The sequence below is a fragment of the Mus caroli genome, unplaced genomic scaffold, assembly GCF_978045245.1.
Source record: "Mus caroli unplaced genomic scaffold, Mus_caroli_1 scaffold_17, whole genome shotgun sequence".
Classification (NCBI taxonomy): domain Eukaryota; kingdom Metazoa; phylum Chordata; class Mammalia; order Rodentia; family Muridae; genus Mus; species Mus caroli.
In genome coordinates this window covers 94,068,711-94,083,212 of record NW_028227272.1, presented here as the reverse complement: position 1 = coordinate 94,083,212, position 14,502 = coordinate 94,068,711, and the positions used below count along the sequence as shown (strand labels likewise).

At 45.1% G+C, this 14,502-nt stretch overlaps 1 protein-coding gene across 2 annotated transcripts in view; it reads left to right on the top strand.

Annotated features, from left to right (window-relative positions):
- The window catches only part of Dscam (DS cell adhesion molecule), a 580,573-nt gene that overhangs the window by 129,377 nt on the left and 436,694 nt on the right, over window positions 1-14,502 (top strand). For both annotated transcript variants that reach the window (XM_085832094.1, XM_021184771.3), the window contains exon 3: window positions 7,331-7,477. In XM_085832094.1, coding sequence (XP_085688220.1) covers window positions 7,331-7,477 — 147 coding nt within the window. The remainder of the gene's footprint in view (window positions 1-7,330; window positions 7,478-14,502) is intronic.

The following is a 14,502-nucleotide window of genomic DNA, read 5'->3' as shown; positions in this document are numbered from 1 at the left end:
GGAGTATTATTCAGCTATTAAAAACAATGACTTCATGAAATTCACAGGAAAATTACTTGAAACTTGAAAATATCATCCTGAGTGAGGTAACCCAGCCACAAAAGAACACACATGGTATGTACTCATTGATAAGTGGATATTAGCCCAAAAGTTCAAAATACCCAAGATACAATTCACAGATCACATGAAGCTCAAGAAGAGGGAAGACCAAAGTGTGGATGCTTCAGTGCTTCTTAGATGGAGGAACAAAATACTCACAGAAGGAAATATGGAGATAAAGTGTGGAGGAGTGACAGAAGGAAAGGCCATCCAGAGACTGTCCCATCTGGGGATCCATCCCACATATAGTTGCCAAACCTGCATGCTATTGTGAATGCCAGGAAGTGCTTGCTGACAGGAGCCTGATAAGACTGTCTTCTGAGAGACTCTGCCACAGCCTGAAAAATACAGAGGTGGATGCTCGCAGCCAACCATTGGACTGAGTGGGGAATCCCTGATGGAGGAGTTGGAGAAGGGACTGAAGGAGATGAGAAGGTTTGCAGCCCCATGGGGGAAGCAACAGTGCCAATCGGCCATGTTTCTAAAGGTGCTGCCTGTAAGAGACATATGTCAGCAAGGAAGGGAGAGATACTCCCAGCTATACCCATTCTATTACTGTTGCTTAGAAAGTAGTCCTGCTTGAGTAATCAATCACTAAAGTCTCTTCCTTCTGACCTCCAACTCCACACCTCGTATGGCTGACTGAGGAAGACCCGAGAGACTGCAGTGGAGGTGTGGAAGCCCTTGGTCCAGATCTGTAGCATCTGTGCTTTTCCTGCTGAGCTTGGACCTGTAGCCTTTGAAGGACTGCTTGGTGATTGGCACCATGGCATACAAACAAGACTGCAGTCCTGAGAATGTAGTTTCAGGGCCAGCACTGCACCTTTGCTGGGACCTACTGTGCATAAATATGGGAAGGATTCTGGGCTGCCAAGTGAATGGGGTAGGGACTTCATTGAAAGGCCATGCTTGTATACCTGCTTTCCCTGGACTCTGTGTCCTTATCCCCTCACAGCTTTTCCTGGGTCATCATGTCCATAACCCTAAACCTCTCAGAGATCCTTCTATTGAGAACCCAATATAGGTATCCAGAGACTTGGCTGCCCAGGTCACTGGAGCTGATACAGGGGTGTAGATACTGAGGGATGACTATATTCACTGAGCATTTGTTATGTGCCTGTGTGAGAAATAGCTACAATGGTGGGTGAGTGTGTGTGTGTGTGTGTGTGTGTGTGATGTGTGTCTGTGTGATGTCTGTATGTATGTTTGTGATGTGTGTATGTGTGTTCATGATGTGTATATGTGTGTGTTTGTGTGTGTCTTTATGTGTGTGTTTGTGGGTGTTTGTGTGTGTATGTGTGATGTGTGTACGTGTTTGTGATGTGTGTATGTGTACATGTGTGTGTTTGTGATGTGTGTGATATGTGTGTATGTGTGTGTGTGTGTGTGTGTGTGTGTATGATGTGTTCATGAAGTCATGAGGTTGATGCAAATTCCAGGTGGGGATCAGAAATGGATGTTAGGTTTCTCAATTGTTTTCCAACCTTTTTTTTTTTTTGACAGAGTCTATCACTGAACCAACTCTGTTAGGCTGACTGCCAGTGAGCTCTGGGGAAATCTTCCTTGTCCCCAACACTATTTGTTCTCTGTGTTGGAGATCTGAACTCAGGTCTTTAGATTTTCCCAGCAGCTCTCCAGCCCCTATGATGGCTTTAACTGGATTGCTCTACTGTTGGTCTTTAGAAGCAAAGATATGGGGAGGTGTTTGGACACAGGTATTTAGTGACCTGCATGACATCATTGCTTTAGGACCTGGAGCTGAACTAACAAGGGAGAGAAGCAACAGTCGCAGAGGTTTAAAATCCTGACTTTCAAGGTAGCTCTTGCACTACACAGGCCAATAGGTTTCAAAAGAAGTCACTCAACAGTATAAGGGTGGCTTCCTAAGACTGAAGAGCCCCCCAGGAGCTTTGGCTGGTGACAAGAAATAGGCTGCAGTTGGCCACCTTGTAGTCTGTGGTCCTGAAGCTCAGGTCCAAGTAACAGTCTTGCTCAGTGTGATGGCGAGGTTCAAGTCATCATGACACAAACTCTCAGTCATCTGAGAGGAGAGAACACCAATTGAGAAACTGCCTCCGTGTAAGTTTGGTCTGTAGGTAAGCCTGTAGTGTATTTTCCTAATTAGTGATTGATGTGGGAAGACCCAGGTGTCATCTCTCAGTGGATGAAGTCATCCCTGGGCGTCTGGTCCTAGGTACTGTAACAAAGCAGGATGAGCAAGCCATGGGGAGCAAGCAGTAAGCAGAACTGCATGCTACCCTATCCCCACCCCATGGCCTCTGCTTCAGCTCCTGCCTCCAGGTTCTGGCCTGCCCGAGTTCCCCGAGTCTTGGCTTCCTTCAGAGGACTACATTGTTGAAGTATAAACCAAATAACCCCTTTTACTTAAAGTTGCTTTGTTCATGTTGTTCAGAGAGTGTTGCTGTGACAGATCTAACCATTTATTTTGGGGAGGGTTGTGGAAGGACTCTGGAACTTTGGTCTGGAAGAACCATTGAGTATTCAAACCTTGATGAGAAGTCTTTTGGGAGTGTGAAAGATAAGAATGTTGAGAGAAATTCAGAAGATGGAGTCCCTGAGTGCAAAGTTCCAGAAGGAACTTTGAGAGTCACTAAAAGATAATCAGAAGCATTACATAGTTTGAATTAAGAATCTGGTTGTGGTCAGCTGGGAATGAAGAGTCAGCCATGATTAACAAGAGACAAGAGATCAGCATCACTGAAATGAAACCTTTTTTGGGTACTGGGACAGTCAGTGGTAGTCAGCTGGGACTGAGGAATTAGCTGTGGATAAGAAGAGACCACCATCACTGAGCTGAAATCTACTGGGAAGTGTTTCCTCAGAGCCAGCACACAGAATCTGTGTTTCAGAGGCAACCAAGGTTGTACCTCACGCTAGCAACCAAACTTGCTAGTGTAAGAGTCACACAGGTGGCGCAGGTTTTGAAAGCATGAAGGGGTAATGGAGAGCAGCTGAGGCTTGGCAGTGTGAGAGGCAAGGAGAGGGCATTGGTGAAGGGCAGCTTCAGTGGCAGTTGAAGGCCTAGAATTAAAGGGGTCACACAGAAAAGTTGATGCATGGCACCATGAAGAGGGACCATTGGTGAAAAGTGCAGCCCAGTTGTAATGCCAGGAGATTGGAGCTATTGGTACCATGGGATAGCCACCAAGAACAGCAGTAACCATGGAATGGAGGCTGCTTGGAAGACAAGCTGTGTGCACTGCAGTGGGTGGAGCTTGAACACAGAGGCTTGTGAATGAATGGCAGACACTGGACACTGAATTACACAGTTGGAGTTTGGCTTTGCTTTGATTCGGTTATGACTGTGCCCTGGTTCTTCCCCCTTGAAGTAAGAAACTATTTAATTTATTTTTGATTTTATAGGAGCCCACAGTTGAGAGACATTAAACATTTACAAAGGAGATTTTTGAGTTTTACTGAGACTTTGGATTTTAAAAGAAAAATAACTTTTGAAGTCTTTGAATTTGTACGGCTGTGGGACATTATCAGTCTGTAAAAAAATGTTTTATATTGTGATTTTTTATTAGTGGGGATGAACAAGAAAGGAAAGGTTGTGGCTTAACAATTTCATGTGTCAAGTTGACAAGGGGTCAATTGTGCTGGCTAAATTTATAACTTGACAACAAACTATAGTCATCTGAGAGGAGGGAACCTTGATTGAGAAAATGCCTTCATAAGATCAGGCTATAGGCAAGCCTGTAGGCATTTTCTTAATTAGTGATTGATGGTTGAGGGTCAACCCATTTTGGGTGATGCCATCCCTGGGCTGGTGGTCCTAGGTGCTATAAGAAAGCAGGCTGAGCAAGCCATACAGAGCAAGCCAATAAGCAGCATCCCCCCATGACCTCTGCATCAGCTCCTGCCTCCTACTTGAGTTCCTGTCTTGGCTTCTTTCTTTGATGGACTACAGTGTGGAAGTGTAACCCTTTCCTCCCCGAGTTGCTTTGGTCATGGTGTTTCATCATAGCAACAGTAACCCCAGCTAAGGCATTCAGGCTGTGAAGATGCTGCCTGTATCTCCCTGGTAGAAGTTTCTTTCTCTGGGCTGATATGGAATTAGGTCCCTTGACTTGATTTCTGGTAGACATCTCCATGTGTGAGGTGTGAGGTATGAGCTGGGAGGTATAAGGTGTGAGCTATGAGGTGTGAACTGTGGGGTGTGAGGTCTAAGCTGTGAGCTGTGAAGCTGAGTGCCCTGGAAGTTTGAGGAAGTTGTTTGAGTCCAAAGCACAACAAGACAGAAGACACAGAGACCCTGCAGGCTCTCCGGAGCCCTATCCTCTCTCTATTGCCTATCCCCTCTTTCCCTTCATCCTCTCCTCTGCCTGCTGCTCTCTCAATTCCTGAGTTCACCTTCATTACTGAGTTTTATCCATTCTCTTTTCTCTAGAGTCCCTTTCTACCAAGTTGGGAAATGAGACCTCAGCTCTCCTCTAGGTCCAGGCATTTGCCTACACCAAGTCATCCCCTCCTTTGGCCACAATGATGTTTCTGAGGACAAGCTTTTGGGTTCCCCTCCCCTCATTGTGCCCCATGGACCTCTTGTGCCAGACATGAGTTTGATATGCTACGCAGAGCCTCAGGTTACACTTAGAACAGGTGAAGGATCTCATGAGTGTCTTCAAGTTGGAAGGACCCCTCTGGCTGAGACAGGAATGAAGAAATTCTCCAAATTGAGGGGGAGAAAATCAAATATGAATGTCAAAAAAGAGAACTGTGGATTACAAAATAAAACAAATGTTGACATGAGAAGGGGACCAGTGAGAAGGTCCAGGAGTAATGGGGGTGGGGATAAAGAAGGGTGTGGCAGACAGTAAATGGAAAGGAGAATACACTAATATACTTTTTTTTTTATCCTTGAGGAACAAACTATAAAATGAAAATGATTGAGAGTGTCATCAATGCCTTATCTTCTGTAAAGACTCTCAGCATGCCACTGCTGGTCTCTCTCAGCCGTCCCCTTTCAGAGACCATCCCTTCAGCCCATTGGACACCCCATTAGGGGCATTCTCTTTCTCTTCACTGAGGTGTTAGCCTCTCAAAAAAATCAGGTGACATCCTTCTGGAAGCTGATTGAATTGCAGGGTGTTCCACTGCCTAGCTAAAAAAATGCAGACTTGGAATTAAGACCTTGAAGATGTCTTGATTTAAAATTTGGGGAATAAAGTTGGTCCAGAGAGAAAAAATAAGAGCAGGGCTCATCATCATCTCTTTACCCTGGTGTCAGAGATTGGATTCATCCCCAGCTGTTGGGAAGGTAATTCAGCTATCCTGCTCAGGAGATACAAATCAGCCTCAGTGGCCACCTAGCCCTAGGCAGGAGGCCTCCTATCATTACCTGCTTGGTCCGGTTAGAACTGGGGCTTTCCTCTGCCTTGCAGGTAATGACAGACAGGGCAAGGATTTGGACCCAGGTAGTTGGGCATGCTGGGTAGATACTGAGCACCCCATGATCCCTAAAGTGGCAAAAATGCATGGATGTCCCTATGGACTCTTTCTGGAATATTTCTATTATTGGGAGGTTTTAGAGAGTTCTCAGAACAATGATGATTTTCCATACAGGTTTTAAACATCTTTAAAGGGTTTATGAGTAAAGAATTATTTTTCTTGTTCTACTGTTTTTGATTATCTCTCTTCTCTTCTCTCTGTCATGTTTGTGTGTGATGGCAGAGGGTTAGAGTCTCCATGTTCATGTACATGGATATAGGCATGCATGTGTCATGGTATGCATATAGAGGTCAGAGAAAACTCTGTGTCAGTCTTTACTGTCCACTTTGCTTAAGATGAGTCTGTTCTCTCGTCACTATGCACATCAGGCTAATAGCTTTCGGGAATCCTTCTATTTCCACCTCCCATCTGTGCTTAGGAGCACCAGGACTACAGACACATGTGCCGTTTTGGCTAGCCATTCTGAGGATTTGAACTCAGAGCTTAACACTTGTAGAGTAAGGATTTGACCCACTGTCATTTCCCCGGCCTGAATTTTTTGAGGTTTTGTATTCATTTCCTTTTCTAACAGACTTATTCTTCCATCTTTGGAGGATAAAGAGAAGCCAATCCCTAGAGCCCAGCCCCCTTCCTCCAGGAGACTCATGTACCCTCCTTGCCTTCTTTATTCTTTATTGGTTATTTTATGTATTTATATTTCAAATGCTGTGTCCCTTCCAAGTCTCTCTGCTGCAAACTCCCCATCTCATCCCCCATCCTTTTTGTCTCTAAGAGGGTGCTCCTCCACCCACCCACCACTCCTGCCTCACCACTCTAGCATCCCCCTAAAGCCGCCACAGGACAAAGGGCCTTCCCTCCCATTGGTGCCAGATAAGGCAATCCTCTGCTACATATGTAGCTGGAACCATGGGTCCCTCCATATATACTCTTTGGTTGGTGGTTTAGTCCCTGGAATCTCTGAAGGAAGGGTCCAGTTAGTTGATATTGTTATTCTTTTTATGGGGTAGCAATCCCCTTCATCTCCTTTACTCCTTCCCCTAACTCTTCCATTAGGGTCCACAGACTCAGTCTGATGGTTGGTTGTGAGTATTTCCATCTGTTTCAGTCAGGTGCTGACAGAGTCTCTCAGGGGACAGCCATACTAGGCTCCTGTCAGCAAGCACTTTTTGGCATCAAAAATAGTGTCTGGGTTTGGTGTCTGCAGATGGGATGGATCTCTAGGTGGAGCAGTCTCTGGATGGCCTTTGTTTCAGCGTCTGCTTTTTTTTCCCCCCCTGTGTTTCCTTTGGACAGGAACAATTCTGTGTTAAATTTTTGAGATGGGCGGGTGGCCCCATCCCTCAACTGGGTACCATACCTATCTATTGGAAGTTGTCTTTATAGGTCCTATCCCCTCTTTGTTGGGTATTTCAGCTAATGTCATCTCCATTGGGTCCTGGGAACCTCCCACTTCCCTGGAGTCTGGGACTTTCTAGTGGCCACCCCCAGTTTCCCCCCACCCCACCCCACAGGTTAAAGGTCTAGTTCAATGTCTCAGGTTATATTCTTTCTTTAGAGCAGGGTGCAGTGTGTTGCTAATGAAATGATTGTTTAATTAGACAAAGAATGACAGATGAATATGTTTGCTGATTTCTTTCCAGTGTCTGTGCTATGCAATTGTTATCTGTGTGCCATGCCTTGTTAGCATTAGAACAATATCGCCTTGGCCAGAATGGGCTTATTTTCAATGGTTCTTACCAAGGGTCCTCTCTCTGCCTTTCAGTTTTACGGGAGCCCTATACAGTCCGTGTGGAGGACCAGAAAACCATGAGAGGCAATGTCGCGGTGTTCAAGTGCATTATCCCCTCCTCGGTGGAGGCGTACGTCACTGTCGTCTCATGGGAGAAAGACACGGTTTCACTTGTCTCAGGTAGGCTGAGCGCCACTGCACATCCATTGTGAGGCTGCTTAGAGGTAGGAATGGGCCTCCATTTCTGTGTGATATACGGAAGGACACCTGGAGTTGTTATATCAAAGGATGAGATTACCTTGGTTGACTCCATATTACAAATATTCCTGGTGGCATGCCTATGGTGCAGTTACCATACCTACTGGTATATAGTGGTCCCATTCTCAGACTCACTGAAGAGTCGACTGATGAAGGGATGCTAATTACATATACCATGCCCTAGCCACAACTTGTATGGGGAAATTGAGGTTTTTATTTTTGCATTCAAGAGCAGGTAAGTTGAGTACTGTGTCTCTGAGACACTTCATTGATGCATAGTATATTGTGGTGTTCAGGTGTGCTGATCTTCTGAAACTGGGGTGTGGAAACAAAGCATTGGTTTCTGTTCTGTGTTCTGTTGATCCTTTCAAATGTCACACCATTAGCCTTGAACATGCTGTTTCTATTGAGAATCTATGTTCTTTCTCATCAGAAGGATATGTTGGTATGGGATAACTTCTCATCATGAATTGGGTATCTAGAAATTCCAAGGCCAGCTCAGTCTGTGGGAAATCAGTATATCCACCACCACCAGTATTGATGTTGGCTTTTTGCCCCATGCTCTTGACCTGGATAGGCCACCTAGGTAAAATCATCAGGTTTCCTCACCTGTGTCTCCTTCCATTGTGACTTCTAGTGTCTTAAAATTGTCTTTCAGTGGGGAAACTTTCTGATGCATGATCTGTTGTGATATTCAGGAAGCAACTACTTTGTTCTTAGTGGTCTCTATGAACTAGGGCAAGAGGCTGCAGAAGTGTTTACATTAGCAGACATACATACACGTGTGCATATATGTACATACACATACATACACTACTTACATATGCATAACACACACACCTCTCTAGTGCTGTCCCTGGTAGCTATGGCATCCTGTGTATTCAAAGAGACAATCTGTAGCTCAGCCCTTCATGGAGATGCCTTGTTTTTGATTCTGCTTGTTAATTACCTATAAGTCTGTCACCTGTTGCTTCATGCAAAGCAGCCACTTAAAAGATCCTAATGAAAATGAAGGTATGTCATCCTGAAAATACATCAAAGAACTACAGGAAAGACCAGTGGTTTTAGTTAGTTAATTTTTATGCTGCCTTTTCTGTTGGTTGGTTTTCTTTGCTGGGGATTGGGCAGAGACCTCCCATATGCTTGGTGACCATCCTGCCACACAGCTCCAACCCCAGGCCTTTTATGATTTTCATTTTGAGAAGAACCTCTTTATGTTAATCCTGGGTGGCCTTAAATTTGCAATCCTCCTGCCTCAGCTTCTTGAAGGGCTTGGATGACAGGGTTGTGACACCAAGCCTGGCTTTAGTAGTGACCTAGAGAGAAGACGAATCCCTCACACCTCAGGGCATAATAAGTTCTTGATGCAATGCTGATCAATTGTATAATCTGTTATGGTCTGATGGATGCTGAGTGATGCTGAGTTTCAGAAGTGAACATGATCGTGGTAATGAGAATAAACTCTTGTGCACCTCTGCCTAGCTGCATTCATGGTTTTTTACCTCTTTTCCTTAGAGGTTTGCATGGCAAATGGGGGATATTCTAAGATATTTATGTATTTGTTCAGTATTGAAGATAAGGGGCCTTCACATTGACATAGCTAAGCAGAGAGCATCCGGGGAGAGAACAGCCCCCATGCTGACATACTAGGCGTTGCACATCCCTGAAGGGAAAGGTTCTTCTCGGGGAGGAGAATATTTAGAGCTCTGCTCACTGTCACCTTCACTGTGAGGTTCGGACTGAAGGCTATTCCACCATCACATAGCAACACATCCGGTTCAGGCCTCAGCATCTTCCCTGGGAGAGAAAGAGGTTTATCATGTTGCACTTGAGAGTGACACACATCATCTCTGTTTTTATGAAATTCATCATGGTAGTCACAGGTTCAATAATGAGGTCAGTGGGCCATGGGCCTGAAGGGAAAGGGGGACAAGTGCTATTGGGACTTTATCTTATGAAGGAACCCACCAATCGAAAACCATTTGTTTGTATGCCGGCTAGTTGGAGACAGACTCTAGTCAGCTATTCTGAATCCAATAGACCTTTAATTAGGCTGATGGCCTCAAGGCTCCAGACTTGTGCTAAGCTCTGACAGCAAAGGTGGGAGGAGTGAAGCTATGTGACAGGATCTACTGGTGTCTGTGGGGATCTTCAATGGGCCCACTGAGGGGACAAGGTAATGAAGTCACTGGAGGTGACAGTAATAGTATCCAGGGTGCTGGGGAATATAACCTTGAAGGCCTGGGGGCCACTTGAGTTCAGAGCACCCAGAGTGCTTAGAGCATATGAGTAGCAGGTTTATGCAAATCTGTGGACCAGATGGTCTTTGGGAATCTTGACTAAGGAAATGGATATTTGTCCTCTACAAATGGGGATGGGCGATCCTCCCCTTACATCTTCTCTGAGACAAGGTCTCATGTTGTCCACTGCTGCTTTGCCACTTACTCCAGGCTATCTTCATGGATTCTCCTGTCTCTACCTCCCATCTCTCCATAGGAGTGTTGGGATTACAGATGCAGGCATCTGCATCCACCTTTATGTGGGGATCAGAACGCAGGCCCTCACTCACACTTGCATTGACAGCAATTTGGTCACAGAACATCTCTGTATCCCCAGCCCCACTAAACTGCTTCTCAATGAAAGGAAAGTTGAATCATTTGATGCATTTCTACAAGAGGCAACAGAATGATGGCTATCCCATAGCACACTGCTTTTGTTCTTTTGGGCTGAGGAAATAAGCAAGATGCAGCAGGACTGGTCCAAGGGACTCTGATGTGTCTGTCTCAACAAACTCACTGCATATTCTTCTATGTGAAAACCAAATTCTCTTTGGGGCTGGGGCTGGGAATGGGGATGGTGGAGGCTACGGGTGGCCTGAAGCCCACTCAGAGACAAATTATGCTTCCTTTTACTCCTGAAGTTCCCAATATTCAAGACATGAATGAGTTCATTTCTTTTGGATTATCTTTGCAAAGAATACTTTGGTAGCCTAATGGTAGGACTCCTGTAGTTACGCCAAAGATCATAATGCCTGATGCTTCCATTGCTGTCTGTCACTGCCCTCAAACTCTAGTGGAATGGATAGGGGCCTAGATCTCTGTGTGCACACACCACAAACCCTCATCCTTGTAAATATGGTGGACTCTGACACACTGTCTTCCTACACCACTGAAACGGGAACAGTGATACATGGGGCTGCCTACATAGTTCAATGCCCCTTTGTCCTGTAGAGCAGCAAACACCCTTTGAATATTAATGCACCCTCATAAACATACAGTGAGTTGGCTATCAAAGTGCATGGAGTTGTTACTGCTGCCAAGAACCCTAAGACACAATCCCAGAGAACAATGACCCTGTCTTCCTTTGTGAGGTTTGTTCATAGTGCCCATTGAGAATTTCCTCCCATGTAGGGAGGCAGTGATGTGAGGGTCTGGCACTCCATCTCTGTTTCTGCTGATCAAGTTGTGAGAGTCTCTCCAGGGGCTCAGGCACGCTAACATCAAAGATGCAGACAAAGGGGGCCAGATTTGGAGGAAAGTGGAAAAAGCAGATACTGTACCATCCTTGTAGCAGCTGTCTCGCTCTGTAGTGTTCCCTAGCTGAAAACCCTTCTTTAGAGATGACCCAAGAGCTTTCTCTGATAGGATCCATGAATAAAGATCTAAAAACTGATTCTCTCCCTCCACATTTGGGATTAAAGGAAGGGGTTTTCTGTCCCTGTAGAATTAGAAAGGGCACAGACTAGTAGTTTGTATCAAACCTTTGTGTGGGGCTTGGGACAAAGCTGTGTCTGGATGTCATAGATAACCAGGGGATGACTCTGAGAAGTAACCCCGGTTGACACACTTTGGGGATACTTTTTGTCTTATAAAGCTCAGAGAGAGTAGCAGATAGACAGACAGTCAGGGGAATGGGCAAAGGCTTCAGGTCACAGAAGTTGCCTGGGGAAGTAGGGAAAGTTCTAGAAAATGGTACTATGTAAGAAAGCCTTTGCATTTTATGGAGGAAGGGACACTAATTAAAAGATAGGTAGAGTAGAACAAATTAGGAAAGGCTACCAAGCTGTGCTGAGGGTAGCTTGGACACAATCCATTTTCACTGAAGGAGAGATGCTGGGTCAATAGCTGTACCACAGTGGGGGTCTAGGGGTATGCATGCTTTGTGACCATATCTGTAGACTTGGAACAGCAGCCCCCGTCTTGGCACTGAGAGTTTAATTTTACAGCCAGTGCTGAGTGTTTTCAGGTAGTCTGTTACTTTACTGTTTGGGTCATTATCCTGTTGGCAACCAGAACATTCTGGAGTTGAAGAGGTAATGAGGTCATCACTGGTGTGATGTAAGGACAAAGCTGTCATTGACAGACCTCATGTTTGACTTCAAATATGCCAGGGAATCACTGTGTGAAGGAAGCATTAGAGAGGAATGTGTAAGAACCAGGTAAAACTGGGTGGAGCGTTCCCATACTGGGTTTTATCCATGTATGTTAGCTAATTTCACTTACATTTACTTTTCGCAAACAGGAAGGACCCTCATTCACAGCACAGAAAGTTCAATGCAGGGGTTGGAATCAGAAGGTTTGAGGAGGGTGTGGTGTGTGTGGCATGCTGGGCCTGCTCCCTGAGAAAGCTCTGAGAGGAGAGCGAAGTACTTCCATTTGAAAACCATTCATTACATTTAGCTAAGTCTGTTGCTCTGGGAACTGTCTATGTTCTGTCTCCCTGAGTCTGATTGGAACCAGGTTAGTTGTGATTCTGCTCAGTTTCCTAAGGACCCTGAGATGGGGCTGTGTGTTGTCAGCAGCTGGGTTCGATGCCCTTGAACAAGTAGGTCCCTGAGCAACAGAACACCGTGTCCTTTCAAGAGGAAGAACTTTACCCTCCATACAGCAAGTTGTGCATTGCAGAGCAGATTCCCAAACCACAGAAGCAGGGCCACAAGCCACAGCCATAGTAGTGCTCTTATGAAAGAGAAAAGAGCAGTGAGTGAGCAGACTTAGCCTGAGCTGGGGACACCTCAGATATCAGAGGTGTCCATCTGTGCATACATTTGTACAGTGAATTTGATATGTGTATGGTGTATGTGTGGGGTGATATGTGTGTCGCTATGCTGTGTATGTGACAAGTACACAAGCATGTGCTATATGTGGCAAGTGTGTGTAAAACTCAGCATGGGTTCTTTGCAGCAGTCTCCCACACCTTCCAAATGACTTTTCTGTATTTCCAAGAGGAAATGGCTTTCAGTGTGGCTCAAAGCACTAACTGGGGATACAGGGACAGGTGTCTCTGGTTTTAGCTTCAGTGTCCTCAAGTGGGCACTCATGGCTTCACAGGTCCATCCACAGTAAAGGACAGGAGTCTGGAGACTAAAACTCTATGCTTATCCCCCCTTCTTAATCTTGGCTGTCTTAATCACCCCCCTTTCAGACATAATCTCCCAAGATACTCTATGCATGTGTCAAGAATCCCTAAGATCAGGTCAACTTTGGTCACTTGCAAAAATTCAGAGGATCGCTAATACAGTTAACTGCCATACCCATACTGAGACTGTTACAAGGGAGGGACTCAGAGGGAAGAGTCAGCAAAGAGAAAAAGCACAAGGCCCTGAGAGGATAGCCACACTGGAGCTTCAGTTCCCTCCCCACAAAGTCACAAAGGACAAACTAAATTCTAGCAGCAGAAAGCTGTGATAAAGCTACAATATATACTGACAGTGGAGTCAGGGTTTCAGGGTCAGGCCATACAGGTACCTCATCCTGGACACTCCAGGAGGGGCAAATATTCAGCTCAAATTGCATTTATTTATACAGTTCAGGCAAGTGACCACCCTTACCAAACCGGGTAACAAGGCCCTTCGAAGTCCCTGTTTGCAGACAACAGCAACAGGTTCACCATGTGAGCTGACCTCTCTTAACAGCAGCAATCTCAGAGGTACTGTCTCTTTCTGTACCACACAACTTTTTTGAGTTGATGGCTCATGGGTTTCACACCCCCCACAATTGCAATTTTAATATAAACATCAATATTGCTAAGAAGGTGAGTGGGCACTAATGCCTATAATCCAAATATTCCCAGCCTCAAAAAGAGATCTTACTCCAAATGACTTGCATGTTCCCAAAGATCATTGTCTGGAAGGATTCACTTGTGCTTCTCCTTAGTGAACATGTGACTGGCTTCAGTCTGTCCACGGGGGAGCCTCTCTATCCAACTCTGTCCCTGGGATGCATGTATCTTCATGTAAGAGACAGGTGTGCCAAACCCCAAATGTAACCAAGGATGGCCGTCAACTCCTAATCCTTCTGAGATTACATTCCTATGCCTTGTTTATGAGGTCCTGGGGCTCAAACCCACAGCTTTGTATACGTTAGGCAAGTCCCCTACCAATTAAGCTACATCCCAGACCTCACCACATCCTTTATATAGACAACATTATTCTATGAGTAAGGTGTCCTGAATGAGGCTTGACATAAACATTGGTCATTGTTGCCACTTGTATCATGACATAAAACATTGGCCATTGTTATCATTTGTATCATGACATAAACACTGGCCATTGTTATCATTTGTATCATGACATAAACACTGGCCACTGTTACCACTTGTATCATGACATAAACACTGGCCACTGTTACCACTTGTATCATGATATAAAGACCATTGTTATCACTTGTATCATGTTCTCAGTGTGCTTCTGGAACACACTGGCAGTTGTATGTAAGGAACTTGTTAAAACAGAAAAGCAAAGGTAATTCAGGAAGAGTTGTCAACATGCAAAAGGTGCAGAGGATGTTGAGAGTGAATGGTCAGGAGCCCCGCCACTGTGGCACTGAAGCACCAGGACGGTGTGAACTACCACAGTTTAGGATTTTCATAACAAATACCCTTACACTGACTTAAGTGTTTCCTCAAATATAAATTAGATGGTAGAAAATTAGCAACAAACTGGCAGG